The 27,555-nt window shown below is 43.1% G+C and overlaps 2 protein-coding genes across 14 annotated transcripts in view; both read left to right on the forward strand.

Moving 5' to 3' along the window:
* Window positions 1–21,433, forward strand: part of Cpeb1 (cytoplasmic polyadenylation element binding protein 1) — an 82,179-nt gene extending 60,746 nt beyond the window's left edge. For 11 of the 13 annotated variants that reach the window (XM_047541108.1, XM_047541105.1, XM_047541106.1 and 8 more), the window contains 9 exons: window positions 7,803–8,026; window positions 9,830–10,082; window positions 11,910–12,023; window positions 12,303–12,407; window positions 13,253–13,389; window positions 16,654–16,852; window positions 18,049–18,143; window positions 18,673–18,753; window positions 20,296–21,433. In XM_047541108.1, the coding sequence (XP_047397064.1) occupies window positions 7,803–8,026; window positions 9,830–10,082; window positions 11,910–12,023; window positions 12,303–12,407; window positions 13,253–13,389; window positions 16,654–16,852; window positions 18,049–18,143; window positions 18,673–18,753; window positions 20,296–20,406 (1,319 nt within the window). In that variant the 3' untranslated portion in view covers window positions 20,407–21,433. The remainder of the gene's footprint in view (window positions 1–7,802; window positions 8,027–9,829; window positions 10,083–11,909; window positions 12,024–12,302; window positions 12,408–13,252; window positions 13,390–16,653; window positions 16,853–18,048; window positions 18,144–18,672; window positions 18,754–20,295) is intronic. The other 2 variants (XM_047541103.1, XM_047541104.1) reach the window with 1 other exon arrangement.
* Window positions 21,434–23,441: 2,008 nt separating this feature from the next.
* On the forward strand, window positions 23,442–26,795 carry Rps17 (ribosomal protein S17). The gene is made up of 5 exons (XM_047540049.1): window positions 23,442–23,556; window positions 23,851–24,002; window positions 24,439–24,544; window positions 25,026–25,091; window positions 26,668–26,795. The coding sequence occupies exons 1-5, from the start codon at window positions 23,473–23,475 to the stop codon at window positions 26,746–26,748; spliced, it is 489 nt and encodes a 162-aa protein (XP_047396005.1). The 5' UTR covers window positions 23,442–23,472; the 3' UTR covers window positions 26,749–26,795.
* The last annotated feature ends 760 nt before the right edge of the window (window positions 26,796–27,555 follow it).

Genomic DNA, 27,555 nt, shown 5'->3' on the forward strand with positions numbered 1-27,555 from the left:
TGCAGACAACCTGGTACCCTGTTGTCTCTATGTGGAGTCCAGAGGGCAAACTTATTCTTGGACTCCGCTTATTGACATAATGTCCCAGGCAGCTAGGGCTTCATCTGACCATCCTCAACTACTTTTAAGAATTTGGCAAGGTTGAAAATCAGAGCTTTTGACTAAACATTTTTGAGTGAATTCATTCAGCAGATATTAAGCACCAAAAGTATGCCAGCCACTGTTAGGCACTGGAGGTACCTAACCCTGATCATAGGATAAATTGTTATTGTTAAGAGTCTCCATGACTATCAAGAGAAAACAGATGAGAAAGCATACCAAATGCAGCACAATAATTACTGTAATTGGGGCTTCCATTTTCTAAGGATTTTTTGCACTAGGATACTCTTTCATTGGATTCTTAGCTTGAGATTGGTACATAGTATTCTCCAGGGGCTAGAGTGCTTTTTTTGTGGGGGCAGTGGGATACTGGGGATTGAATCCAGGGGTGCTTAACCACTGAGCAACATCCTGAACCTTTTTTTTATATTTTATTCAGAGACAGAGTCTCGCTGAGTTGCTAAGTGCCTTGCTCATTTGCTGGGTTTGAACTCGCTCAACTCCTGAGATGCTGTTACTACAGGGGTGCTCCACCACACCCAGCAGCTCTAGTGCTTTTGTTCTAGATTTCTTTGACCTCGGAGGCCTGCTGGAAGACCCTGGGTAGAGTCCATTTGAGAGCTGCACCTGCAAGGCCAGCTCCTCCTCTGCAGGCTCATCCCCTTCTAGTCTGTATACCCCTTGCTGGAATGGAAGCCTTAAAAGCAAGATGAATGTTAGAAGTGCATTTTTCTAAGAGACTTCATTGGCAGATGTCCAGGGCTACTCTGTTCCTTCTTGTAGTGTCTCAAGTCCTGCATGCTACAGGAGGGCTGTGGAAGCTGTCCACAATATCCTGGGATAGGGGATGGAATGACTAATAGCCATGATTTATTGACAACTTTTTATGCTGAGCACATTAGGAGATTTTAATACTTGCATAGATAAGAAAATAGGCTCACAAAGTGACACAACTACTGGCAGACCCAGGCTTCCAACCCTGTCCTAAAAGTCCCATGTTCCCTGTTAAACCTGTGCTCCAATAGGAGAATCTTAATGTTAGATAAGCAAAACTTAAGATGTCTCCATATGCAGTACAAGGGACTATTAGCCAGAGCTTAGGTGCTCCCTTGATAAGGTCTCTAACAGTGAGGACATTTGATAGTTCCCACTTCCTCTCCCACCTCTCAGTATCAACTTATCAGCTGTACCACCTGCTGGATTTGTGTTTCTGCCTACCTGCTTGTGAGTCTTCTCTGTGTAGTGTTACTCAGCAGGAGAGTGGGGTAACTCCAAGAATCTACTTTGAAGGATCTAGAAACAAGAACTCTTGTAAAGAAGCCCAATGGGCAACCAGATGCTCAGTTCTAAGGATGACACATCCTGTTTCTTCCCACCACCTTTAGGAGTCCCATGGAAATTAACCTGTGTGCCCTCTCAGGTTTCTACTAATTGTTAACCAGTGAATAGAATGTTCCCTGTGCTATGTCACTTGCAGGTTCCCTATTGATCTGTGGACAGGATCAGCCTGGAATGAGAGGGAAATCTTAACAGCATTTTGCTTCTTTAGTTCCATCCTTTTCCAAACAAAGTTCTGAGGCAAAATTTAAAATAGGATTAGGTGTCTCCTATGTAGCAGCTGGACTTCTTGCCCAACCAAGGTCCCTTGTAAATCTGCCTCAACTCCTAATTCTCCACTACTTTATTTCCATCATATAACAGTGCCTGGCTTGTGTCTGCTTAATAGATATTTGCTGAATGAATAATGAATTCTGAACCACTGTATTTTATTCTCTTCATGCTGGGTGACCTTTTTTCCCCCCTTCAATTGCTGGGGATTGAACCCAGGGCCTCACACATTCAAGGCAAGCCCTCTACCACTGAGTTATATCCCTAGCCCATTGTGGGTGTTTTTAAAGTGCATAGTTCAGACAAGATCTCTCCCATTCTGCCTCTTACTTGTGTTGATGACTTAGATGAACCTGTTCTTCAAAGTTAGTGTCATTAGACCCTGATCGCTTCTAGAACATGATAGTGCACTTGCACAGTATTTTCATCGTACAGCTAAGCTCAAGTTCTATCATGGAACCAAGAATTTGGGAACAACTTTTAGTGTACAGAGGAGGGAAAACCTAGGAAGCAGTGTGACAGCAGGTGCCTCTTACGTAAGAAAGAAGTTGAGGTGGTTGGATATGTGCTGACCTTACATAGGACTTGAGTATGTCTTCCCTGCAGTAATGAAACTTGTTCAGTGATCAAGATTATGGATGCACTGGGAAGAAGACTGTGCTTGATACAGTTTAGGCCTGTGGGATTTAGAGTCGATAGAGGGAACCCATACTCGTATAAATTCAACCACTTGAGTTAGGGTATGTTTTAGAGTTGCAAAATTGGAGTCCCAGATCAAAATGTGGCCTGTTTTCATACCTGGAATGAATGCTACCTCCCCTCTTTCCTCCCTCTATACCTTCATATAGATTCTCAGTAAGCAGCCCAGAATCAAGGATAGAGATGGGCAAGAACAGTATTTGTGGCCTTTTAAGCTAGAAGTAATGGCGCCTGGTATGAATTTTCCCCATGACTGCTGCCATTAGAAAACATGTATTTGACTTTAGCGTCTTAGACCTAATCTCCACTTCAGCTGAGCTCACGCTAAAATAGTAATTTACAGTGTAAGCATCCAGGGCCAGGATGCCATTGCCAATGCTACCATCACTCTGGGTGCCTTTGTATCCTTGGTGAAGCCTTCAGAAAATTTGAACAGTGACTCAGCTCTAAAACCCACAGGAGCTGGCATAGAAGGGTGAAAGTAGAGAAAGTTAACAATCAGTCTAAAATATTACTGCTGATTTGGTCTCTTGTACTCTCTGAGGTAGCATTAATGAGCTGGAACCTTCTGCCAGGTTGGGCTATAGAGGGATAGTCAGGTCACTTTAGGGCATCTGACCAGGGTCAGAGTTTCCAGAAACTTGGTTCGTTCTGTGGGTTGAAGGAAATCTCAGAATTCCATTGTTGACATGCATTTTTGAACCATTAAGAATATAACAAAACAGTTAATGAATTTCAGTCACCTTAAAATTGATACAATACTTACACTGTCACTTATATTCCAATTTTAGCATTTTTCTCTTCCTTCTGTCTTGACGTGCATCTGCCCCAAACATTAGGCCCTAACTCTCCTTGTTCTTGCTCAGAATGAGCTTACAAAGTCCCTTAATTGTCTTGAACATACTTTTCCTGAAAGTATTGTACTATTCCTCGCCACTGTTTTTATATTATTCTTAGCTTCTCTCTCCACCTCACCCAGTGTTTCCAGAGTTGACACTATTTTTTAAATTATTTATTTTTTACAGACTGCATTTTGATTCATTGTACACACTATTTGAGGGAAAGTCCTGTATAGCCACATTGATAGCTTTATTTGTTACCCTCCCCTCTATTTTTCCTTTCTAGTGTGAGTTACTATTTTGCCCTAAGAACTATATTTACATTACAATCTCTAGTCTTTAAATCAAGGGAAATAATTACATATGAAAATATTTGGGTGTGGTAAAGGGGTTGATTAGAAATTTGAAGTAACAAGCTTCAATTTTTCTAGACTAGTGCTTCTTAAATTTTAATGTACATGCAAATCTCCTGGGATCTTGTTAAAAATGCAGATTCTGATTTATGTCGGGTCCAAGACACATTTTAATGAGTTCCTACAATGGCAAGGCCCTAGCTAAATTTGAGACCTGGATGCTTTGGGTCCCATAGCACCAATTTTTGGTAGGTGAGATTGCTCAGTTTTAGTTGATGGTCTTAAAGAATTTGAACAAAAAGGAAAGGTGCCAGGTTCATGAAGACAAAGAGATTAGGGATCCTGGCTGTTTATGCGTGTGGGCGGGGTTGAGAGGATTGTTAAGGATTGAATCTGGAGCCTCATGCATGCTGGTTGAGTGCTCTGAGTTGCATCCCCATTCCCCTGACATCTTTTTTTTTTTAAGTAACTAATAAATGTGTATTACGGAAGATGAAGCATGGAGTCAGAAAGGATCAGGTCCTATTCTGTCGCTCATGAACTGTGATTTACACATATTGACTACCCCCTGACCCATGTTTTCCTGTATTAAGATGGTGTAATACCCACTTTTTAGGGTTCAGTGAAAATTATTTAACTAAAGTACTTCTGGAATGTGTTCAATAAGTGAAAGTTGCTGTTAGTGTTAGGGACTTGACTGAACATGGTACAGATTGTGGAACAAATGACTGACCATGAGCTGTGAGCACTTGGAGGAAGTATAATTTATTAGTGACCACCATGGTTGTCATATCATTTTCTATTTAAACAGGCTTGTTACCATAGTAGAGAAATGCTGCATACTTAAAATTCCTTGCTTTAACCCAGGAACTTGACAAAGCCTCAAGATACCTATGTAGGCACAGTAGAAATTTACAATTTAGTTGAGATAGATGGATTTATGACTGGTAAAACATGTATCAATGGAATAGCGAATAAGAATTGACATGAGGGTCTGGGCAGTGTACTTGCTTAGTATGTGTGAGGCACTGGATTTGATCCTTAGCACCACATAAAAATAAATAAAGGCATTCTGTCCACCTACAACTACAAAAAAATAAAAAATAAATAAAAAGAATTGACACGAATGAGAAAAGTGACCTGTAGTGTCTACCAGCTTGCTTTTTGACTCCAACGCACCTTTTTAAAAATGTAGGTGAAGACATTGTTACCACAGCCCATATTTGTCTCCCTGGATCCCCCAGACTCAAACCCTATGGGCCAGCCAGCCCTTCTTCAGCATTTTTTTGTATAGTGCTGTATGCTGGGTCTTGGTTGTAACTCTCAAAGCCAGTCTGTACGTACTGCATGAAATGCCCCTCTTCCAGGATTAATGAACCACCTTTAATCATGTTTATCACTGGTAAATTGTCCTTCTAACCTCTGCTTTAGCTGAAGGATTTTTTTTTAAGATGCTGCTTTGCCAAGCAGAACCTACTCTTTCTCCCAAACCTTATCTACCATAGGGTTATTCTTTTTGTTCCTCCTTACAACTTCCAAATTTTCTCCTGAAGATTTCAACCCCTGGGTTTTCATTTGTTTGTTTTAACCCTCATTGCATCTATCACCATGGATCCCTTTAATATCCATATGGACATTGAACATAATGTCTGATATTTCAGATTATCCATTCCAGTTGAGCCACCTGTAAGTTCCATACTCTGAACTTTGCGACACTAGTTTGTAGTTACAGTCCCACCTCTTCCTGTTCATCCATATACCTTCTTCATTTTTCTCAAGCTGTCTTTGGAACTTGATGTTTCTCCATTTATTTGCTCCCAATCTAATATATCTTTTCTCACTTTAGCCTACAAAATCTGACCCTCTCTTCATCTCCTCTGTTGATGTCACTATCAACTGTATTGTCCTATTTTCTCCTTCACACCATCTTGGGGAAGAATTATAGCCCTCTGTGGGGTCCAGTGCCCATCTGGGTACCTGAGCTCTGACGTTCTGTTAAGTCCAACTTAAACACTCAGTCTCCCTCTATGCTGGGTGCTAGGCAGTTGTGACTGTCTACCTTAGTTTTCCTAGGCAGCCTTCTTTGCCATCTTCTCAGCAGCTCTTCAGATCATCTCTTCAGTGTCTCTCAGTTACCCTTAAGATAAAATCAAAACTCTAACCTGGTTGTCAAGGCTCTTTATGATTTGATTATTACCTCATTGTGCACCTCCTGAGCTTGTTTTATAAAATGTGAAAGAGGACAAGGCCCCTAGGGCGTTGGTACTTTTAAGACTGATGCACATGATCTGTGGATTTTTCAGTTTTGTTTTGGTTTTTTTGGCTAGGCTTTGCAGCATCAAGAAAGAACCTCGAATAAATGTTCACATATTCTGCCTTTTCAGGGCATGCATTCATGGGGCTTTGATTTTCCATTTCTTTCAGGCAGGAGTTTGTCAAGGATTACTTGAAGTTTTATCAAGATTATTTTTGATGTGCATCAGAATCCAAGTTTTTTAAGACACTTAGTTTCAGCATACAGTTAAGTGTTCCATGCGTACAGTTAAGAGCTAGTGCTTAGAAAACTGCTTTGAAAGGCCAAGGTAAAAGAATGTTTGCTTGAAAAAATAGTAAACAAATTGCTTGGCAGATGTGGTATGGTTTCCCTTCTCCCTCATAGATATTAGACTAGCTAAAATTAAAGACTGACCACACCAGGTATTGGCCAGGTTTTGGGGAGACTGAAAGTCATCATTGCTGATGGGACTGTAAGATGGTATGTGTACTTTTTTTAATTAAAAATACTTTTATTAGAATAACAATTGTGTAAATATATCTTCAGTGTCCCCTGCATTAAAAAAAAAAAAAGTTAAGGATACACCTACTATATCTAGAGAGGGAGGTTGTATGCCAAGGAGTTTGGGCTGGTCTGATCCCATGGTAACAGCTGTTTTGGATCTTGTACATGCATATGCTCTGTCATGAATGGCAGTGTGTTTGGTACCCTTAGACCATGTCTTGACTTTGGTATATTCCTGCCTTTTGGGACTCACTCCAGCCTCAGCCAAACCTTCAGGCAGACTTGGAGATCAGGAAAGAAACAAGCTCTAGGTGGCCTGTGTTTCACTTAATTTCTACTCCAGGCTAAAGGAGACCTAATGACAGCCCCTATTATATTATTTCGGTTTCACCTAGACCATTTTGAAAGATGTTCTCTCAGTTATTCAGTTGAAAAAATAATCAAATTAGTGGTTCTGCTCTAGCTTTAGTGCCCCATAGCTCAATGTCAGAGCCCTCTTAGGCTTCATTCTCATGGACAAAGGGTGTGCTTTGCTCAGGTCCCTTATTTTCCCAAGATCATGTATGGAAAAATACTGTTCTTTTTCAATATGCGATATTTAAGTATTGTGTGGTGGACATTCTACTGAGCACTTTCCATCTGCTGTCAGATTAAGTCCTCCTAGTAGTGTTAGGAAATAGTTGGTATTCCAGTGAAGATGCCAATGAGAAAGTGGAGGCTCAGAGTGTTGAGTGAACCTCCCAGAGCTCATAACATCTGCAGGAGGTATTAGGCCCAGGGTTTCATCCTGGGTTCATCTTAAGTCAGAGAATGGGCTTAACCATTATCATTCTTCTTCCAACCTAAATGTTTCAAATTAAGGGGTGCATAGAAGAGAATTTGTATATGGAAAAGAAAGGTTATGTGTAAGTTAGAAGTTTGCAGAAAAGGGGACCTGTCCAGTGAGACATTATACTGTACCAGAGTTTTGGGATATAGCATGTGTTCCTGAATTTCAGCTGTGTGGCATTAGAAAGGTGCTTGTCTAATAAGCACATTGGCAGGCAGAAAAAGAATATGGTTTGGAATTCCTAATTGTGCTGCAGGTGTATCCAGACATTATAAGCACTTGAGAACAGGGTCCCCAGTGACAGTTGCCCAGATGTTGGCACTAACCGTTAAATCTTGTGGCAGAGAGCAGGCTACAAGAGCAGGAACTCTGGTCTTCAGATAGTCATCCTCTAACTGCCTCTCATGAGCTCTAGGTGGCAGGGTCTCAGAAATGGATGGTTATTTGTTAATTATATTCTGTGTTTCTGGTACGCTTTCAGTGGTCCTATGTCCTATCTTGGGTAGCTGTTGGAGAGAAAAAGTACTTTTGGCTGGAAAAATAAGAGATCACATGGTTTCTTTTTCTTCCTTTTTTTTTATTTCTTTTGTCTCTAGTACTGAGTATGCTCCATAATCCACTGGGAAACGTCCTAGGAAAACCTCCATTGAGCTTCCTGCCTCTGGATCCCCTTGGGTCTGATTTGGACAAGTTTCCAGCACCTTCAGTTAGAGGATCCCGCCTGGATACTCGGCCCATCCTGGACTCCCGTTCTAGCAGCCCCTCAGACTCAGACACGAGTGGCTTCAGCTCTGGATCAGATCATCTCTCAGATTTGATTGTATGTACTCAGGGAGTGTGAGAGTGGTGTTGCCTGTGTGTGTCCAAGTGGAAGGAGCGTGCAGTGTCTGTCTTAGAGCTTGAAGTGGAATGTGCCAGAGGTATGGAGGTCACTGTGCACATCTGTAGAGACTTTTATTCTCAACAGAACCAAGGATCCTTTGAGAGTCCATGAGCAATACATTTCAGGTCCTAGACTGAAGACTTTTTACTAGTTACTCCAAAAGCTGGAAAATAGTTAATTTCAAAAGTAAATTCGGGGGTCCTGGAGTGCCCTATTTCTTGATCCACTTGGGTGTGTAGCTTTTAAACAATAGCATATATTGTACCTTTTTGTATGATATCTCAAAAATTTTAATAACTTTAAAAAAATCACATTAGCAGCTAGCACTGGGATTTTAATCCAAATCTGATTCTAGCTCTTAAGTTTTTCCACTGACCCCTGCCCACTCTCAATCTAAGGCCAGGGTAAATCTATAAAATATTGCCTCAGTTAATTTATGCATCTCATATTCTTTATCTATGTATGACATGTCTGATCTCCATGCTAAGTAGAGTTGGCAAATGGATTAGAGTAGGTGGGGAGGATATAGCTAGTATAGATAGAATTGCATAGAAATATAGAAAAGGGATAGAAATAAATATATGTGGGATTGGCAGTAAGGCATCTTCCTGAATAAAATAGAATTTCAGGTACTTTCTGAGCCTTGCGTTTCTATTTCCACATCCCCTGAGCTGAATGTTGAATGAATATGGAATGGCTCGTTTTCTCACCCTCTTCTTTTCCATACCTAGGGCTTAGTGATATTATGGTCGTGGTTTCACATTCATGGCTTTTAGAGCCCATCCTGTTTTCTGTCAGTCTGTCCTAGACTGGGAAAGCTGTCATTGGTGTTCCCACTGCCCCATTGGTTTTATCTATTCAGACTGTGTTTCTAGAAGGACTGCCACAATAGTCCCTTTCCTTCTCTGGGCTGCAATCTGTTGCCCTGTGAGCGGCTTCTAGTTCTGTTTATGTACTTGAGATGGAACTAAAGTACTTGGGAATTTACTTCAGGACTAATATTTGGGATTTTGTTTAAAGAACTTTCTCAAATACCCTGCTTCAAGAGCTAATTACGGGAGAAACAGGAATGATACAGAAGAGAATGTAGAGACAGTAGTACTTAAAATATTTTGTCAGTTATTTTGACCTTTTTTTTTTTCGATAATGTGGTATCATTTTACCTAAATCAGAATTTAAAAGCCTCGACAGAAGCATGCCATGTAACTCGTGTTCCAACTTTTTGATAGGACACAAGTCCCTGTATAAAGCATTTTGGCATTCTACTTCTAGGAATTTGACCAAAGAAAACACAAAATAATAAAGCAGCTACCCCCTCCCCAGACTGTCCCCAGTGCTGGGGATTGATCCCAGGGCCTTGTACATGCTAGGCAAGTGCTCTACCATTAAGTTAAAACACCCCAGCCCTGAAGAAGCAACATCTTAAATTTCTATTGATGATTCTGAAAACTTGAAGAGCATCTAAATATTTAACAGTAGGCAAATGGGTCATTGAGATGTAGCTTGTTTCCTAAGTAAAACATGATAAATTCATTGAACTATATAGCAATGTGGAAAAATGTTTAATGGGAAAAGGAAGAGAATTTAATTATAGTATACCTACAGTTCATCCTAAAAATGCACAGGAAGAAAGTCTAAGAGAAAATATATCAAATGTAAGGTATTTTTCATTATTTTTTAGTATGATTATTACTTTATAACAAAACTATTCTTTAAACTTTCTCCTTTTTCTTCCTCTAGTCAAGCCTTCGCATTTCCCCTCCTCTGCCCTTCCTGTCTCTGACTGGGGGTGGTCCCAGAGACCCTTTAAAGATGGGGGTTGGGTCCCGTATGGACCAAGAGCAAGCTGCTCTCGCTGCAGTCACTCCCTCCCCAACCAGTGCTTCAAAGAGATGGCCAGGAGCTTCTGTGTGGCCAACCTGGGACCTCCTTGAAGCTCCCAAAGACCCCTTCAGCATAGAGAGGGAGGCCAGGCTGCACCGGCAAGCTGCAGGTGAGTGTGGCTTGGGCATGCTTGGGGCCTGCGGCCTTGTTCTGGGAATAGAGAGAAAGTGACCTTGGTTCACCCAGTGATGAACTGTCTAGAAGAGGTTTGGTTGCATGGTGAAGTCTCCAGATATGCAAAGAACCATTTGTTCTGTGGAATAAGGAACAATTTTGAGGCTGAGTGGAAGGAGATGGATAGTCTGGTACACAAAGCTGTGCCAAGCATGAGGGGTTAGAACCATCTCTCACTTGTGTGCTTCCATGGAGATAGCTTTGTGGTACCCTTGCTTTGATTCTTTCAATGGTGGGTGGCTCCAGAGAAACCTTGGAAATGATGCCTGGAATTTTGTCTACCTCCCTACCCCTTTTCTGATTCAAAGACTTAACAGCTGCAATACATGCTGGGGCTTTCTTCCCCAAGGGATGCACTGGGGATGGGTGGTCCATTTGTCAGTGTCTAAGGTATGAGATGTCATCAAGTGCCTGGTCTCTTAATGAAAAAAACAATTTAATATGTATTTAAGATATATTTTCTACCAGTACTTTGAAGTAAATGAGCTATATATGCCACTGACTACTAATGCTTCAAGGAAATGCTCACCAACCTCTATTGTGAGGTCTTGGAGTTGATGACTAAGTGCATGTTAGTTGCTCCATTCCAGTTGTCTTTGTAGGCTTCAGTTTCTTTCTACTTACAGAGCTGGTCCAGATCTCATTCTCCCCTAAGAGTGCTGCCGCCTTATTCACCTAATAGTTTTGGCAGCCCACCTTTTTACTTTCTTTGGTGCCATTGTTTTTCCATGAAGTGATATTACCATGCTTTTGATTGAGGCCATTATTTTGATTTTCATTTTGGTTATAAAATACTGCTGATTGTGCCCATTTTCTTATTGTAACGACAATTGGGTCTGGGCCTATTAGGGAAAGGCCTTCCATATCCTTGTCCTACATGAAAACGTTGGTTCATTTTATTGAGTGTCTGCCTTGTTGTTGAAGAAATGGGGCAAATTATGGTAAGGACTAGCCACAGACCCCACCTAGTTCAGTCTTTTTGGTCAGGAAAGGCACAGACTGGGTGGAGACAGGCAGACTGATAGATGAGTGAATTGGTCATCAAGAACAGGTCTCTAGAAATGTTAAGGGTGGGCCAAACAGAAGATAATTCCCCTAGAGCAGGAAGGACTTTTAACAAGGTATTTGTGTTTGGTATATATAGGAAGTGCCAAATCCATTTTTGTGCAGTGTGGGCATCAAAGAAGGCCCTGTGTTATGGTTCTGACTTGGGGAACAGTATAACTTTCCTGATTTGTTATTGCTAATGGTATATTGGCAGTGTTCTAACTTCTACTCTTATCCTGTCTTGGTCTGAACTTAATAATAGAACAATGTTTCTCATTCAAACATTGTGGAGAAGGCCTATTTGGACCAATAAGCCTATAGGACATTGTGTATAAAATACTCTATTTACTTTGAAGTAATTAGAAATTTAATACTAAAAGCATATTAACTAGATAAAACTGCTTTATGGTTAGTACTGTCACTTACATGTTTGAAAATAGCTTGGGGTGTGATAATTTTTACCTTGTGTGTCTGATTTGGTATTCCTTTCAATTTTAGTGGGAACAAAATTGGTAAATTAGGATTACCCAACTAAGCTGGGTAAAATGGTGCGATATGACATTTCTTGCCTTTCAGAATAGTCATGGATGTTCTCCTAGGCATCCAGTTAACATTGTGTCCAGTTTATTTCTTCCTTCACAAGTTTATTCTGAGGAAGGGTGGTGACTTTGTCAATTCATTGACCCCTTGTTTGTTTCTTTATCTTCTTCCAAAGCTGTGAATGAAGCCACCTGTACCTGGAGTGGTCAGCTTCCTCCCCGCAACTATAAGAACCCCATCTACTCCTGTAAGGTGTTCTTAGGAGGTGTTCCCTGGGATATTACGGAAGGTGAGCTGCCTTCAAGACCTGCTGCAAGAGTTGAAGGTGGGGAATGTCTTTCAGGAGATGAGGGGATGCATCTCTGCCTCAGCACAGTGTGTTACTAGAGCAGGTGAGGGGACAGGTGCATTTCATAGACTCTTCGTGATTCTGTTTCTGGTATTTACACCTGTCACCTGACACCAGCAGTCAGTTCCAAATTGTTTATCAAGAGAGGTGAGCCTATGCTGTGCTTTTCCTGGGGAGAATGGTGCCTCAGTTTCTGCTTTCTTTCCCATCTCTTTGCAGCTGGATTGGTTAACACCTTCCGTGTTTTTGGCTCTCTAAGTGTGGAGTGGCCTGGTAAGGATGGCAAGCACCCCCGGTGTCCTCCCAAAGGTAATATGCCTAAAGGTAATAAAGACATGGTAGGAAATTTTATTTCCCCTCCTTAGTACATAATCTCACCAAAGGGTGCTGGGATGTCACAGCCGCATGCTGGTAACATGGTGGGCACTCCAGGGCACAGACCTTCCAGTGGTTAGCACTACCTCTTTGACCCATCCCTCTGTTTCTTCTGGGCTTATGTTCCATCTGTCTAAACTTACAGTGCAGTGGGAGATGCCTCTGAATCCCCTTCCTGTGTACTTCTGTCCAAACTTGAATCCCAGTAGGCCTTCTCTCTCAGAATGAGGCATTTGAAAAACTTTCCCTTCCCTGCATTTTCTGCCCAGTTATGTCACTGCCTGACCTAATTCTGAGATCTCTATGGAGTTGGCAGGAATGAGGACCAAGCATCTGATTTCTCACTGGTCTGAAATGAGATCCCTTCCCTATAGAAAGGAGAAGGTGCTATTTTCACTCTGCCCCTCTTCACTAAACTGAACCAATGGTTTAACTAGGCTTTTAAAGCAATACTTGCATCTCCTGGCAGACTGGATATAGACCTGCCATTCTTGCCTGGCTCTGCTGACCAGAGCATACTCTTGTGTCCTGGCATAAAGAGCTGTGGGGCAGTGGTGGGGTCCTTTGTCTCAGCTTGCCATTCCCTTCCTTCTGGTGGGAGATGGTATATCTCTCTCCCTTGGCCTGGCATATAGCACAGCAAGTGCTTCCATTGCACAAGACTTTTTAGGAGTATAACAAAAATTACATTGTATTCAAGGCCTCCTCCTGGGAGAAATTGCTGCTGCAAAGCCAAGGTTGAGGTGTAGTCACCTGAGGAATGTTAATGTAATTTTTCCTCTCATTGGGAATAGGGTACGTGTATCTGGTCTTTGAGCTAGAGAAGTCTGTCCGGGCCTTGCTTCAGGCTTGCTCTCATGACCCACTGAGCCCAGATGGCCTGAGTGAATATTATTTCAAGATGTCCAGCCGAAGGATGCGCTGTAAGGAGGTGAGTTATTAGCATGGTGTCCCTTCTAGGTGCAGGTAATTGGCAGATAGAGGCACTGGATTTCCTTGGGATGGGTAAATATGCAGACTGCAAGAGGCAAAAGGCATTTCTGCTGGGCTATGAGGTCTGTTCTTCTTGTCATACAATAAATACAATTATCTTCTAATTACATGTTTAACAACCAATCTTTATACCTTAATGGTGTGGGAGTGCATGCATGTAAACACATACACTCTTGCCTATAGAGATGACATTATCTCCCAGTTCATTCCCTCTTCCCATCACCCCCCTTATTTTTATTTTTATTTTTTGCAGTGCTGGGGATCAAATCTGGGGTATTGTGCATGCTAGGCACACGCTCTATCATTGAGCCATATCCCTAGCCCTCCAACCCTTCTTTATCTAGCTCACACTTCCATCCCAAACGAAATTAAGAACAGCATTGTTCTTTTCTTGGATTAACTAGTAAAACCACAGGTACTTTTTTCTCTAGTTTTGCTCTCAGGATCTTCTGACCTCCCAGTGTGTGGAGGGTAAATCTGCCACCACCCTGTGAATTCTTCATTCTCATTCAGGGCTTTATTAGTTAGGGAGTTTTATCCATATATCTCTTTCCTTACACCTTGTTTGGTTTCAGTCTGTGTGTTCTTGGCATTAATGGAGTTATCTCACCTGGGGGATCTCAAAGCAGATCCTTGTCTCAGGCTTACTGAGTCATTCTGGGTGGAGTTTAGGAATCTTGACTATAATAGGCTATCCAAGTGGTTCCAGTGGATGGAATTTGAGAACCATTTGTTTTGCATGCAGGGATCACTGTAGAGTTTAAAAAAAAATCTGATTCAAGAACATATCACTTTTGTAACATTGGATTACATTTCTGAAATTTTATTTCCTCATCTATAACATGGGAAGTTAGAATGTCCTTTTTATTAAAAAGGTCAGTGGTTGGCAGGGGTTTATCAGGGAGGCATACATAGGCATAGTTTAGGACAGCAAAACTATTCTGCATGAAAATGCATATAATTCAGCGTGTAATCGTAGATACGTGTCATTTCATATTTGTCCAAACACATAAAATGTTCAACAGATATCAAGAGTAAATCTTGGTGCTGAGGCTGTGGCTCAGAGGTGGAGCACTTTACTCGCATGTGTGAAGCACTGGGTTCAATCCTCAGCACCACATAAAAAATAAAGATATTAAAAGAAAGAATGCTTCATAATGTGGATAGTAATTAAAAAAAAAAGTGAATCTAGTCAGGTGTGGTGGTGCATGCTTGCAATTCCAGCTACTTGGGGCCGTGATGCAAAATGATCATAAATTTGTAGCCAGCCTCAGCAATTTAGTGAGACCCTATTTCAAAACAAAAAAATAAATAAATAAAAAGAGATCAGTGGTAAAACCCCCTCTGAGTTCAATCCCCAGTATAAACTATGGACTTAATGTAGTGGTGTATGAAGTCACTTGTAACAAATGTATCTTCTGATGTAGAATATTGGTGAAGGAGGTTAGGTATATGTGTGGAGGGAGCAGAGACTATATGGGAAATATTTGTACTTTCTCCTCAGTTTTACTGTGAACCTAAAACTTCTCTAAAAAGTAAAAGTAAAATCTACTTTCTGAAGATCTATGGTATGAGGGAAAGTACCTATTTTGCTGGGATGAGCATATCATATTTTAAAAATATGACTCTGTTCTGTGGGTGTTCCCTGGTATCACTGACTTTCTTAGTGACAGGGCGTGTTCATCTTTTGGCTGCCCATGGTGACCCCCAGGTCCCCTGCCTTCTTCTTTGTCTTGCTGTGTGACTCTCAGGCAGCAAGCATGTGTTAATTACATTCCAGGACTTAGTTCACATGATTCTTCTTATGTTTGTCCTGCTTTCACACTTGAGACTATGATGGTCACACCACAGATCATTCCCCTAGTGTTCCTTCTGACACCTTCCCCATCTCCCATTCCCTTCTTGTCACCTTGCGGAGATTTAGTATCTTTCTCTGATGCATTGGCTGTAGGCTGTCCTTGTTCTTCTATCTCTCTGACTCTTCACCACCACATAAACACAGTCAGTATTTGACTTCCCCCTTGCTTCTTTCTCATCTCAAATAATTTATATACTCTGCTCTGCTACATTTAGACTGAGATTGACCTCTCTGGGTTCCCGTTCTGTCTGAGCCCCACTTTTCTGGGGGCCCTCCTTTTGTGTGTTCTATAATCCCAAACTCTTCTGTGTGTAAAATGGGCTTTTTCATCTTCTATTGAAATTGGCTTGCCCTGGTAAATTCTGCCAGCTGCTCTCATCCCAGGGTCATGTAGGCCTAGATCCCATTAGTCTTGATTCTTCCTTATTTGCCTACCATGCTCAGGTAATCTGAGTTCTGTAGATTTGAAGACTTTTCTGTTGAAAAATCTACTTGGTCTTGACCTACTCAGTGTTTATTGCCACCACCCTCGTCCAGATCTTAATCATCTGTCATCTGAATTTGCTGTATTTATTTTGTTTTTGTTGGTTTCTGCTTCATATCTTTTCTTGTTTCAAGACTTTAAAAAAAAAAAGATTCCACAGATTAATTTTTCCAGAAACATCAGGTTATCTGTCAGTTCACTTTATGTGGACTCATACCTGTTCTACCAGGTTTTGTTCTGGACCCAGGGGATTCAGAGGCAGAGGACATTGTCAGCTCCTAACCTAGTGTTACTCAAGATCTCAGGGATCTCTGTGTGTGACTTTGCACCATTTCTCAGTCTAACTTTCTTGTGCCAGCTATTGCTGGCACAAGTCCTCTGATGCATATGTTGGGCCAGTAACCATCTCACAAATATCATTAGCATCCTCACCCCTCTGTTCTTCAGGCTTCTAGCTTTGTTTCTCTCTGAATACTTCTTTTCTTGAGGACCCACACTTTCTGTTCATTAGTTTATGTGGCCATTGATTGGAACACATAGTTGGAGGTTGTGACAGATTGCTGGATCTCTGGATATGACATTTTGGAACTTTTTTGCTTACTCTCCAGGATGAGTGAGTGCTGTTCTTCCATCTACTTTCACCATTCTGGACACATGAACTCAGTAAAATTCAAATTGGGATGGGTAAGGGTGCCTTACTGGATGCCTGTGTGCTTGAAATGGGTGAGGGTGCCTTTTCACCCCTGCATGGGCCTCAGCAGCCCCAACTGTAGTACTTTTAGAGCATATTCCCTGCCATACAAGAGCCCCCCTCTGTGGCTTTCTGCCACGGCTTATACACTTTTTTGGGGGGTTTTCAGGTGCAGGTGATCCCATGGGTCTTGGCTGACAGCAACTTTGTCCGGAGCCCATCTCAGAGGCTGGACCCCAGCAGAACTGTGTTTGTTGGTGCCCTACATGGGATGCTCAATGCTGAGGCCCTCGCTGCCATCTTGAATGACCTATTTGGAGGAGTGGTGTATGCTGGGATTGACACAGATAAGCACAAGTATCCCATTGGTAAGTGTCCTACTTTTGTGTGGGAAAGCTTGGTGGCCACTGGGAGTAGGCCAAGATTGTGGCACTTTCTCTTGGGAGTGGAGAAAGAGGCCTGATGGAGGTCTGTGGATCAGCTTATTTCAATGGCATAGCATCTTTCCTAGACAAGTCACCAGTATTAGACCCTCTGCACCCAGCCTTCTACCCCTGCTTCTCACACAAAGAAGAAAAAAGTGATCAGAGTCTCTGTAAGATGATTAGTGAGCGTTAGATAGGAATTTTGGGGGGAGCTCAAAGTTCATAGCCAAACCAGTTTGGGGCAGGCAACAGGGTAATATTTTATTAAAAGGCCACAGTTTTCTGAACTTACCCAATTTCTTTTATTAAAAATGCTTGAAAAACTCTGTTGTTATCTCAGGTCAGAGACCAGGTCAGGCTGGGGGAGAACATTCTGGGTGACTTGGGTAACAGTGCAGTCATGGCCTACTGTCCCAGGTTAGGGGAGTCTGTGGATCTGATCATTAGGTTTTGATTAATCCCTCTGATGGGTTGGGAGGTAGAGCAGAGCTTGAACTCTGATCAAGACGTGGTAACCCACCTCCCCAGATGCTTAATCTGCCCACCCACATTGAATCTGGTCAGGAAGGAGCACCATGTGCTCATCAGTGCTGTGCCACAGATTGAGAACAAGGACTTCAGAGACTGCAGAGGCGGAGGCGGCACTTGGCAAGATGGGGCTTCTGCAGTTCTTCTGCTAGGACTTCAGGTTACCTCCAGGCCAGGGGTGTGCGTGACTTTTGGACCTGCCCTTCAGAGACATGTTCTGCCTGCATATTGGTTTCCACTCTGAACCCTTACCCTGCCTCTGCATTTCCCTACACTGGAAGAGTCTTTTCCTTTCCTCTTTTCTGAATGATTTGTGCTGACATGGTCTATAACAGCCCTAATATGGTAGCTCCCAGCTAAATGTGATTATCCAGCACTTGAAATGCAGCTTCTTCCACATGTTAAAATATTTTGGATGCATCAGGTTAAATAAAATATATTATTAAAATTCCATCATTTTTATTTTGGTGTGGGTACTATAAAATTAAAAACCATGTAAGCACCTCATTTTTGTTGGACAGCACTGGTATAGAAATAGGGTTTCTTGAGTGTTGAAGAATGGCATTTGAGAGAATTTGGCTAGAAGGTAAACCCGTGTCTGTTATTCCTAGGGTCTGGTCGTGTGACTTTCAATAACCAACGTAGTTACCTGAAAGCAGTCAGTGCTGCTTTTGTGGAGATCAAAACTACCAAGTTCACCAAGAAGGTGAGTGGGAATGCCCTTATTTTGGGGCATCTCAGAGGGACTTGTGTTAGCTACTACCCAGGGTAGGCCTGTGCTATGAAAGTGAACCAAACCACAGAATTAACATGACATTTGGGTGGGCCTGGTTTCATAGGCTCAGGAGGAAGGGAACTAAGATGATTGAGCCACCTGAGAGAGTGGGTGGGTTCCCTCGTCTTATTCATCTGGCATTGCTAAATAGCTGATTTCCCTTTATCCCACCTTACCTAAATCCTTTGAACACTTGCCTGTTACTAGGTGATAGAGGCTGAGGTACAGCTTTCTGAGAAGACCAGGCCATAATAATGTGGTTGCCTGAGTCCTAGAGGCAGCCACTTGGCTGTGTGTGGTGTGAATCTGTACTCTAGTACCGCTGTCTATGCTCTCTGCCCATAATTCTTTCTAGCCACCATTAACAGATATCCTGCATTCCTAAGTACCCAATAATGTGTCCTTGCAGCTCATCTGGCCTGGTGAGAAGAGTCACTCATCCTCTGTTGCTTTTCTGCAGGTTCAGATTGACCCCTACCTAGAAGATTCTCTGTGTCATATTTGCAGTTCTCAACCTGGTCCTTTCTTCTGTCGAGATCAGGTGAGCGCCCTGGGCACCGATGTCTGTGAAGTCCCTCCTTCAATGAAAAATTAAGCCATATTTGTGACATTGAGTGTTGAAGGTACCTCAGAATGTCTGAGAGCACAGAGGAGGAGACAGCAGTCATGGGATACACTATAGATAGTTGAATCCAGAGCTTTTGGGGAAGCTTATTGAATTGAATTTTGATACTTAAGCCTTTTTCCTGGGCTGCTGCTATGCAATGTCACTTGCTGGTGGGTGGTTTTGTAGGCACCTTGTGCGATTGGCTCAATAGTACTTGTGAGCCAGGAACTGCTGCTCTAGCTCTGAGACCCTTTGGACTGATTTTTCACAACTCAAGGACCCCCTTATTTACCTCTGAACATCTGGACTGCTTTGATATTTATGCCTGGGCTGTACCCATAGTTGTGAGAAACAGCAGCATGACAGCTTTCTATTGATTGTTTCTCCATGTGTTTGGCATTACTTCTCAAACTCGAAGTAATTCTGTGTCTCACCAGAGAATCTTGTTGAAATTAAGATTCTGATTCAGTAGGTTTTGGGGTAGATCCTGAGATAGTTCATGTTTCTAACAAGTTTCCAAGTGATGCCTGCATTACTGGTTTAAATCACATTTTGACAAGTTCTGGGGGAAGTTTTGGGGCCTCTTAGGAAACTAGTAGTCCACTCATGCTCAGTTTTGCTTGCTTTGCAGTAATACTTTTCACTCAGTTTGGAGTCTCTGGGTAAATAACCAAACTAAGGCTCCCAAGTGAGAGTTTGAAGTTTGGATAGTTAGGTGAACCTAAACACGAGTATCTTTCTGATCAATCTCCTCTGGAGGTCTTTTATGGATCAAGTCTTTCACAGGTGATCTTCATTTCCAGAGAGTTGCTTAGAAGTTAATGTCTTTTGCCATTATACAGCTTGTAAGCCTCCCAGTGGCTCAGGAGGGTAAGGCAGGAGGATTTTGAGTTCCACCAGCCTCAGCAACTTAGCGAGGCACTAAGCATCTCAGTGAGACCCTGCCTTGCAATAAAATATACAAAAAGGGATGGGGCTCAGGGGTCAATCCCTGGTACAAAAAAAAAAAAAAAAAAAAGTTAATGACTTTCCTGAGGTTACCAGCTAGCAAGAGGTAGGGCTGAGACAATCACCTCTCCTCACTTGGAAGTGAGCCTGGCATTAGAATCTGTAGTCAGCTTTTCAGACATTCTTCCATATTAGGAGCCATGTGATAGAGCTACTCTGTGGGAGGTGAGAAGGGCAGGGGAATAGAAGACCAGATGCTGTGGTGAGGGGAAAGGAAAGCTGCACAGTATTTGTGTTTGGAGCCCAACATGTTTACTTAAGAGCACCCACAGAAACAAGACTGAATTTGTTGTGGTTGGTCCAGGGCTTTGTTTGGGTGAGAAGGCTAGCAGGAACCATCTTTTCTAGCCTCACAGAGGCCACAGGAATCTCTAATGTCCTCTCCAAGCAGAACAAGCAGCTTGTGCAACAGCCCCTGTGCCCAGTGCTGATAATAGTCATGACATTCCTCTTTCCTCCACAACCCAGGTCTGCTTCAAGTACTTCTGCCGGAGCTGCTGGCACTGGAGGCATAGCATGGAAGGCCTGCGCCACCACAGCCCCCTGATGCGGAACCAGAAGAACCGAGATTCCAGCTAGAGGAGCTGGCATTGCCCAGTGGCCTGTGGAGCCCAAGGCTGGCAGGTCAGGCATTAGCCTGTACCACTGTGCCACTGGCGACCAGGGAGCTGGTTTCCCACGGACAAGGGAAAATCGTAGTCACCTTTGCACTTGCTGAATCTGTCTTTGTTTCTGCACTAATTAATGCACAATGAGTTTTGTTGGGTTTTGTTTTCAGGGGGTGCACCAAGGCAAGGGCCCTTGGGATCACCCCTCAAGCGACTGTAGTTTTCCCAGATTTTAGTTCCTCATTTTGCAGATGAAAACCCAAAAAAAAAAAAAAAAAAAAAAACCCAAAAAAAAAAACAAAAAACAAAAACAAAAAACAAAAAAAGCAAACAACAACAAAAGCAACTATATGTCCAGAAGGTATTGACACGGATGCCTACATCTAGGTTTATTTATTAAAGCGCTTTTTTACATTCCTTGCAATACTGATGGTGATGATGCACAGGTCTCATTGGTTTCATTCTTGCAGTTGCCATACAGTGCCTTTCCATTTATTTAACCCCCACCTGAACGGCATAAACTGAGTGTTCAGCTGGTGTTTTTTACTGTAAACAACAAGGAGACTTTGCTCTTCATTTAAACCAAAATCATATTTCATATTTTACGCTCGAGGGTTTTTACCGGTTCCTTTTTACACTCCTTAAAACAGTTTTTAAGTCGTTTGGAACAAGAGATTTTTTTCTTTCCTGGCAGCTTTTAACATAGCAAATTTGTGTCTGGGGGACTGCTGGTCACTGTTTCTCACAGTTGCGAATCAAAGCATTTGCAACCAAGAAAAAAAATTTTGTTTTATTTGAAACTGGACTGGAAAAACGGTGTTAGAGCGGCTGCTGTATATAGTTTTAAATGGTTTATTGCACCTTCTTAAGTTGCACTTACATGGGGCGGGGAGGGTTGATAGAAGTTTTTAATCACAAAATCACAGGACTTTTTTTCTTTTGTAACTGAGCTAAAAAAAAAAAAAAAAGGGCTGCTTTTTTGGTGGGGGCAGATGAAGGCTCACAGGAGCCCTTTCTTTTAGAGGGGACAAGTACCCTTCCTTAATATATTTCATTTGAGGAATGTATGAATCAACAGTTGCAGTTAACTGAAATGCTACTGGAATTTGAAAACTTGACTATTTTCTTTCCTTCTTTCTTTTATTTTAATATTACTTGCCCCTCTTAGGGAAGCTGTGTGCCAAAGAACCAGTGTCATAACCCCCCTCCTCCCTCCTGCTGAGCTGATGTTGCATTGTTGCATATCCCAGCTACTCTGTGGGTTTTGTGAAGCTGTGTGTGAAGTCTCTACCTCATTGTAGTATATGCAGGCAAGACTGCACTCTCCTACAACAGATGTGTGGAGTAAGCTGTGGTGTAGTTTTTTTGGCACATAATAAACACGTTGCAGCAGAATTCTGGTTTTGTGTCTCTATCTTGAGATGTGGAAGCAAGTGGGTAAGGGGATGATAGATTACAAAGAAAAACTTGTGTGCTTGCATTTTCTGTGGTGGGATTCCAGCCCAGGTTGATGTTTGGGACCATGTGGGAAACATGCTCTTGTGAGTTCTGGGTTTCTTCCATAGCCAAATGTACTTTGGAGATGCCTCTACTATGGGTGGGTGTTTCATGTAAGAAGCTCTCACACTGAAGCTTCTTGCAGCCTCCAGATGCAGCTTGGAGACTGTGCAGGTGCATCTGAGCAGGTGTCAAGAGCCACTTATTCTCAGCTTCTGTGAGCCCTTGCATGTTTCTTCTTGGGAGACTTCTCATCCTCTTGGATTTGTCTATGCTGATAATTCAACTTTTTGCTGTTCTTCAGGGAGCCATATCACTGGACTCTAACAGGCTTCCAGAACTTGGGACAGCATCCTCTGTTGCCTTTTTTTTTTCCCCCCCAGATAGAGTGGGCTGGGCCCTTCTGTTTGATTCTTTGGGAGACTGATTTACTCTGAGGTACAGAGAATCCTGCAAACTGAAGCATCCTTTCTGTGAGGTGGAAGAGCTTATATTGGGTAGAGTAGGGGAGACCCCTCAAGCAAGACTGAGAGGTGGATCTTTTTGGGTCTTGACAGTAACTTCATTGGAAGTTTACTGATAAAGGAAGCTCCTGCAATTCTGAGATTATTTCTTTTGGTATCCTCTTAACTCTCCTGTTACATAGAGGCATCTCTCTCTTCGGCCCCTTTTTTGTCCAGGCCATAAGGCTTCCTGCCCTTCTCCTTCCATTCCCCAATCAATTGAATATTTGGTGTGGCTGAGGCAAGTTGAGGAAAGTGGCATAGCCCTGGACAAACCCCGCCTTTGTATAAGTTAGGTGTGGCCTAGGGACTCCTTTCAGCCCAGGAAACAAAACTGGAGGAAGGGGGCAGGGCCTTTCCTAGGCTGATAAGGGCAAAGGGGACAACCTGTGTTGGTGGCTACATAAAGGCCTTTTGGGCATGGGTATGGCAGGAACAGCCTGAAGTCTGCAGTGGTGGGTGGGGAAATGAGAAAGCACGATCACTTGTTGGTAGTGCTGCAGGTGAAATGAGAGCTTGCTCTGTGCCAGGCACTGTTCAAGCACTAGGGATTAACTAAACAAAATGGCCCTTACTGTCATGGAGTTTAGCCTTTGTTGAGAAAACAGTCTTGACAGATGCTTTAGCCCTAAGAGCAGTATTAAATGAGTGTTGTACATAAATTGTAGGGAAAGACTGATAAACTGACATTTGAGCTAACACCCAGAAGAAATGAGAAATTCTCTCGTGCACCCGTTTCTCCACCAGATTAGACATGACAAATAAGACCCACGGACCCGATGAGGTCCCTTGGAGGGATGCCATCCTTCCTCGGCTTCCCAATGTCTCTAAACCTACTCTTTTCAACCTGGCGTGTGGGAGAGAAGCACCTCTCCGGGTCCAGGGCTCACTGGAGCAGCTAGAGAAGGGCCTGGACCACTAGGACCGGAGTGAAGTCGGGAGCGCCGCCCACTGGAGCCCGACACGGAATACCCCGCTTCCGCCCCGAACAGCCAGGGGCCGCTGTGGTGCTCGCGAGCGAATTCAGCGCTTCTCTGATGGGCGGAAGTGGCTTTCTGGCCGGCGCTTTAATAGGCATTTTGTACTTCCTGTTTCCTCTTTTACCAGGACCCGCCAACATGGTAGGTGTTTTCGTTTGAGTTCTTGCTCATCCTCAATCATCGTCCATCCTCAGTTTTCTCGACCCTCGGCCCACAATGGGAGACATTGGGCCGGCCGGGCGCGTGTTCCCGTCAGGCTGGGACAGCGGAGGGCGCGGTTCTTGTAGAGTCGGGGTTGCGGCGAGCGATAGTTTCTCCTGCCCGACCGGTTTGACCCTCTCCTGTGGCGATCCTGGTCTTTTACCCCTGCGTTTGTAGGCGGAGTGCTCCGCGTCCTCCTGGAGAACGTGCGAGTAACCTCGTCTTTGTCCGCAGGGCCGCGTTCGCACCAAAACTGTGAAAAAGGCCGCCCGGGTTATCATCGAGAAGTACTACACGCGCCTGGGCAACGACTTCCATACCAACAAGCGTGTGTGCGAGGAGATCGCCATTATTCCCAGCAAGAAGCTCCGCAACAAGATCGCAGGGTGAGTGAAGCCTGGAAGAAGGTGCAGAACGTGACCGCTGACTGGCGGTGGGAATTGCCGCCCTCGGACTTGGGAAAAACTTGGCTTCCTGTTGGTTTCGTTGGCGCTAAGCTCCCTGGTACTCCAGAGGAATTGGAGGTTTTTGCAGATTTTGCAGGGATATTCGTGTTATGACTGGCTGTCGTACTTGGTTAAAGGTAATCGAAGTCACATCTCTGGCCTTAAATCCCGTTGCTTTTTATCTTCTTTTAATAAGAATTCGTCACTATTGCTATTATTACTCAAAAAATTGGTAGAACTGTGAGAGAAACCAAAGAAACGGAAATACTTAAGGGGGTCTGAGTGTGGAGGTTCTAAGATGGGGAGTCCTCTCTCCGCCCTGGGAAAGGTGCCCAGATGTTCTGGGTACCAGGAAAAATCCAGTGTGTCCTTACAGGTATGTCACACATCTGATGAAGCGGATTCAGAGAGGCCCTGTGAGAGGTATCTCCATTAAGCTGCAGGAAGAGGAGAGAGAAAGGAGAGATAATTATGTTCCTGAGGTAAATTTTTTGGTCTTTAAGCTTCTGGCTTCCAAAGGGACCTCCACTGAGAGTTTCAGGAGGTCACTTAACCTATGCAACCCTCCACCAGGTGTAGGTACCTATAATCTCCTGTTTGGTGGCCTTTTTCTGACCTTTTGGAACCAGGTTAAGTACATTTTTTTCACATGAAAGCCCTCAATGATATGTCTCCAGCCCCTAATATAGTATTTTTAAAATGCAAGTTCAGTCTTAATGGTTTTCTGAATAGACAGTGGGGGCACAGGAAGATACAACCAGAACGACCTTTTTGGACCTGTTTTACTGTTAAAACAGACTTGATCACTTTATGGAATCCTAAACCTTCTGTCCAGGCCCCTCTTCTGGGTATGAGGGAGGGATTTGTTTTTTCTTCCTATGTGCTAATTTTAAGAATGGGGCGCAGGGGAGGTGAGGGAGAGCTCAGTGGTTGATGTTTTGGGCCTATGGCCTTTTCTTCTAGGTCTCTGCCTTGGATCAGGAGATCATTGAAGTAGATCCTGACACTAAGGAAATGCTGAAGCTTTTGGTGAGTGTTCCTTAGATTTCTAAAGTAGAAGCTCCTGGTCAAGAGCCATAGTAGTGTTCTGCTACTTGTAATGACAGTAGTAAATGGTACTAAACAGTGCTTTTAAAATAGTTTTGCTGGTTTTTGAGTGCTGTGTGGTTTGAGATTGATTGCTCGCCACAAGGTAATTCCAGTACAGTGGTATCCAGTACACCCTTTCTATCCTAGTTCTTCCCTTTTCTTTTTGGTTCTGTGGCTGACTTCTCACATGTATCCTCTTTGTTGAAGCCCTGGCTCTCTCCTTGGGAGACTGACTGAATGTTCATCTAAGAAATGAGCTGTGGTCTCACTTTCAGATACACAGCAGGCAGTACTTAGATTTTTGACAGGTATTTTCAATATAGTTTGATGATGTTTCTCTTCGGCTTATCTATGCCCTTTTACATAAGTTGGTGAAAGTAACATGGGCCTCAAGGTCTATTGTGCTGTTGGTGATTTTGAACAATTTCTCCCTGCCCTTCTTATTTTTAAAGGTTAAATCATTCAAAAAGGTTTAAAAATGAACTCCTTTGTACCTATCACCCAGCTTCCAAAAAACAGCCTGCCGTGGGCTGTGAATCTTTTTCTTCTGAAATAACCATTGTTAGAAGGCAGCTTTTTGTGTTTTCCTTGTTTGAATTTTTAAATGGGTTTTTGAGAATGGAATAGGACCTATGCTCTAAGTATATGACAGACCCTGATTCTGGTCCTGCTTCCACTTTCCTTGGTAACTTATATTTCTGGTTCCTTCCTGAATGTTGAACTTTTGCCTGAAACTAGTCCTGAAAAGGAAGTTTTGTATTATGGAGGATTTATTTGTTCCAGTATCCCTCCACCAGAACAAATACTGAATGCTCGGCATATTTGCATATGACCTACAGTTTCTCTCCTGCACTTTAAGTCATCTTTAGACTATACCTAATACAGTGTGAAGTCTATGTAAGTGGTTACATGGTATTGTTTAGGGAATAATGACCTAAAGAGCATACATGTTCAGATACGTGATGGGATTTTTTTCCTGAGTATTTTTAACCATGTTTGGTTGAATCCATGGATATGGAGAGCCAACCCTGTTTTCAAAGGATGGGTCTTGTCTAGGGCACAAGTCAGCCATATAGTGGATAGAAGCCGGGGTTACCAGCACACTTTCTACAGTGCAGAGTAGCACCCTCTGACATTATCCATGCCAGTGTATCTGTAGTGCCAAGTTTAAGAAACACTGCTTTGGAATGATAATGAGTTGTGAAAGCAAGAACCACCCCATGGCAGGTTTGGAAAGTTAGAGACAGTGGTTTAAGTAGATATCAAGCAGCTAGGCATTGCTGAACAAAGGCCACTTGTGGAAAGTGGAGGTCCCCTAATGGCCAACTGCTGGAGAAGAAGGATTCTTCTAGACCTTCCTGAGTGCTGTGGTCCTAGGGGCAGAAGACTTCTTTGTGCTGAGTCCCACCAGTCTGACTACTGATGGGAACTGGAAGCACAATCTGGAAGTGCTGCTGTGGGGCAGACCACAGATCTCACCTGTTCAGCTCACATTGAATCCATTTTGTTGTTCCAGGACTTCGGCAGTCTCTCCAACTTGCAGGTCACTCAGCCTACTGTGGGGATGAATTTCAAAACGCCACGTGGAGCTGTTTGAATCTTTCTGCTATGCTGTAATATTTTCAATAAACCTGGGACAACAACTTTGCCTGTGTCATCTGTGGGGTTGGGTGTGGGTGGAATTGAGGCCAGGAGTTCTTTCCAACAGGATACATGAACCGAATGACTACTGGCAGTTGCCTGGGATTTCAAGGAGCCATGTCCTGTGGTTCAGGAGTGGGTTAGCTGAGTTCAGTGAAGGAGAAAGAGTTAGCTGGATCCCTAGGACCAAGAAAAGGTGTGAGTGTTGGGGCTGGGGATATAGCTCAGTTGGTAGAGTGCTTGCCTCATAAGCACAAGGCCCTGGGTTTAATCCCCAGCACCACAAAAAAAAAAAAAAAGGTGTGAGTGTGTACTGATGCAGGATTTAGCATGGAGCGTGGTCTGGGGCATGCAGCTATAGACTGCAATGCTGTTGTCAGTTTCCTCTTTTCATGCCCTGGGTCTCTGCTCTTTACCCTCTTCTGGGTATGTATAATTTGAGCTAGGCTGTTCAGTTTCAGAGGGTAGCAACTGTGGTTTACACCAGGGTTAGACTTGAGTGAGGTTGGTTGGTTTTGTGTCCACTGGTTTGCAGTCTGGGTTGCTCTGTCTGTGGGCTTTGGTAGATCTAAAACTGAGTCCCAACTGTCAAGGTGGCTGGACTGGGCTGGTATGTGCTCAAGTATAAGGAAAGATCTGGGCCTTGTGTGGGAGAGCTGTCCAGTTGGTGCCCAACTAATCCTCATTTATGTGTGGCCAAGATTACCTGGCAAGGGAATGGCAAAATGGATTTGAATCCAGGTCAGGCAGGCCCTACAGCTGT

The sequence above is a fragment of the Sciurus carolinensis genome, chromosome 2 (genome assembly GCF_902686445.1).
Source record: "Sciurus carolinensis chromosome 2, mSciCar1.2, whole genome shotgun sequence".
NCBI classification, from domain to species: Eukaryota; Metazoa; Chordata; class Mammalia; order Rodentia; family Sciuridae; genus Sciurus; species Sciurus carolinensis.

Excerpts from the sequence above, each read along its gene's own strand:
- Rps17 (XM_047540049.1), top strand. The coding sequence starts at position 23,473 with ATGGGCGGAAGTGGCTTTCTGGCCGGCGCTTTAATAGGCATTTTGTAC. Across the intron at positions 23,557-23,850 it reads TACCAGGACCCGCCAACATG|GGCCGCGTTCGCACCAAAAC; the intron begins GTAGGTGTTTTC and ends CTTTGTCCGCAG. Across the intron at positions 24,545-25,025 it reads GAGATAATTATGTTCCTGAG|GTCTCTGCCTTGGATCAGGA; the intron begins GTAAATTTTTTG and ends CTTTTCTTCTAG.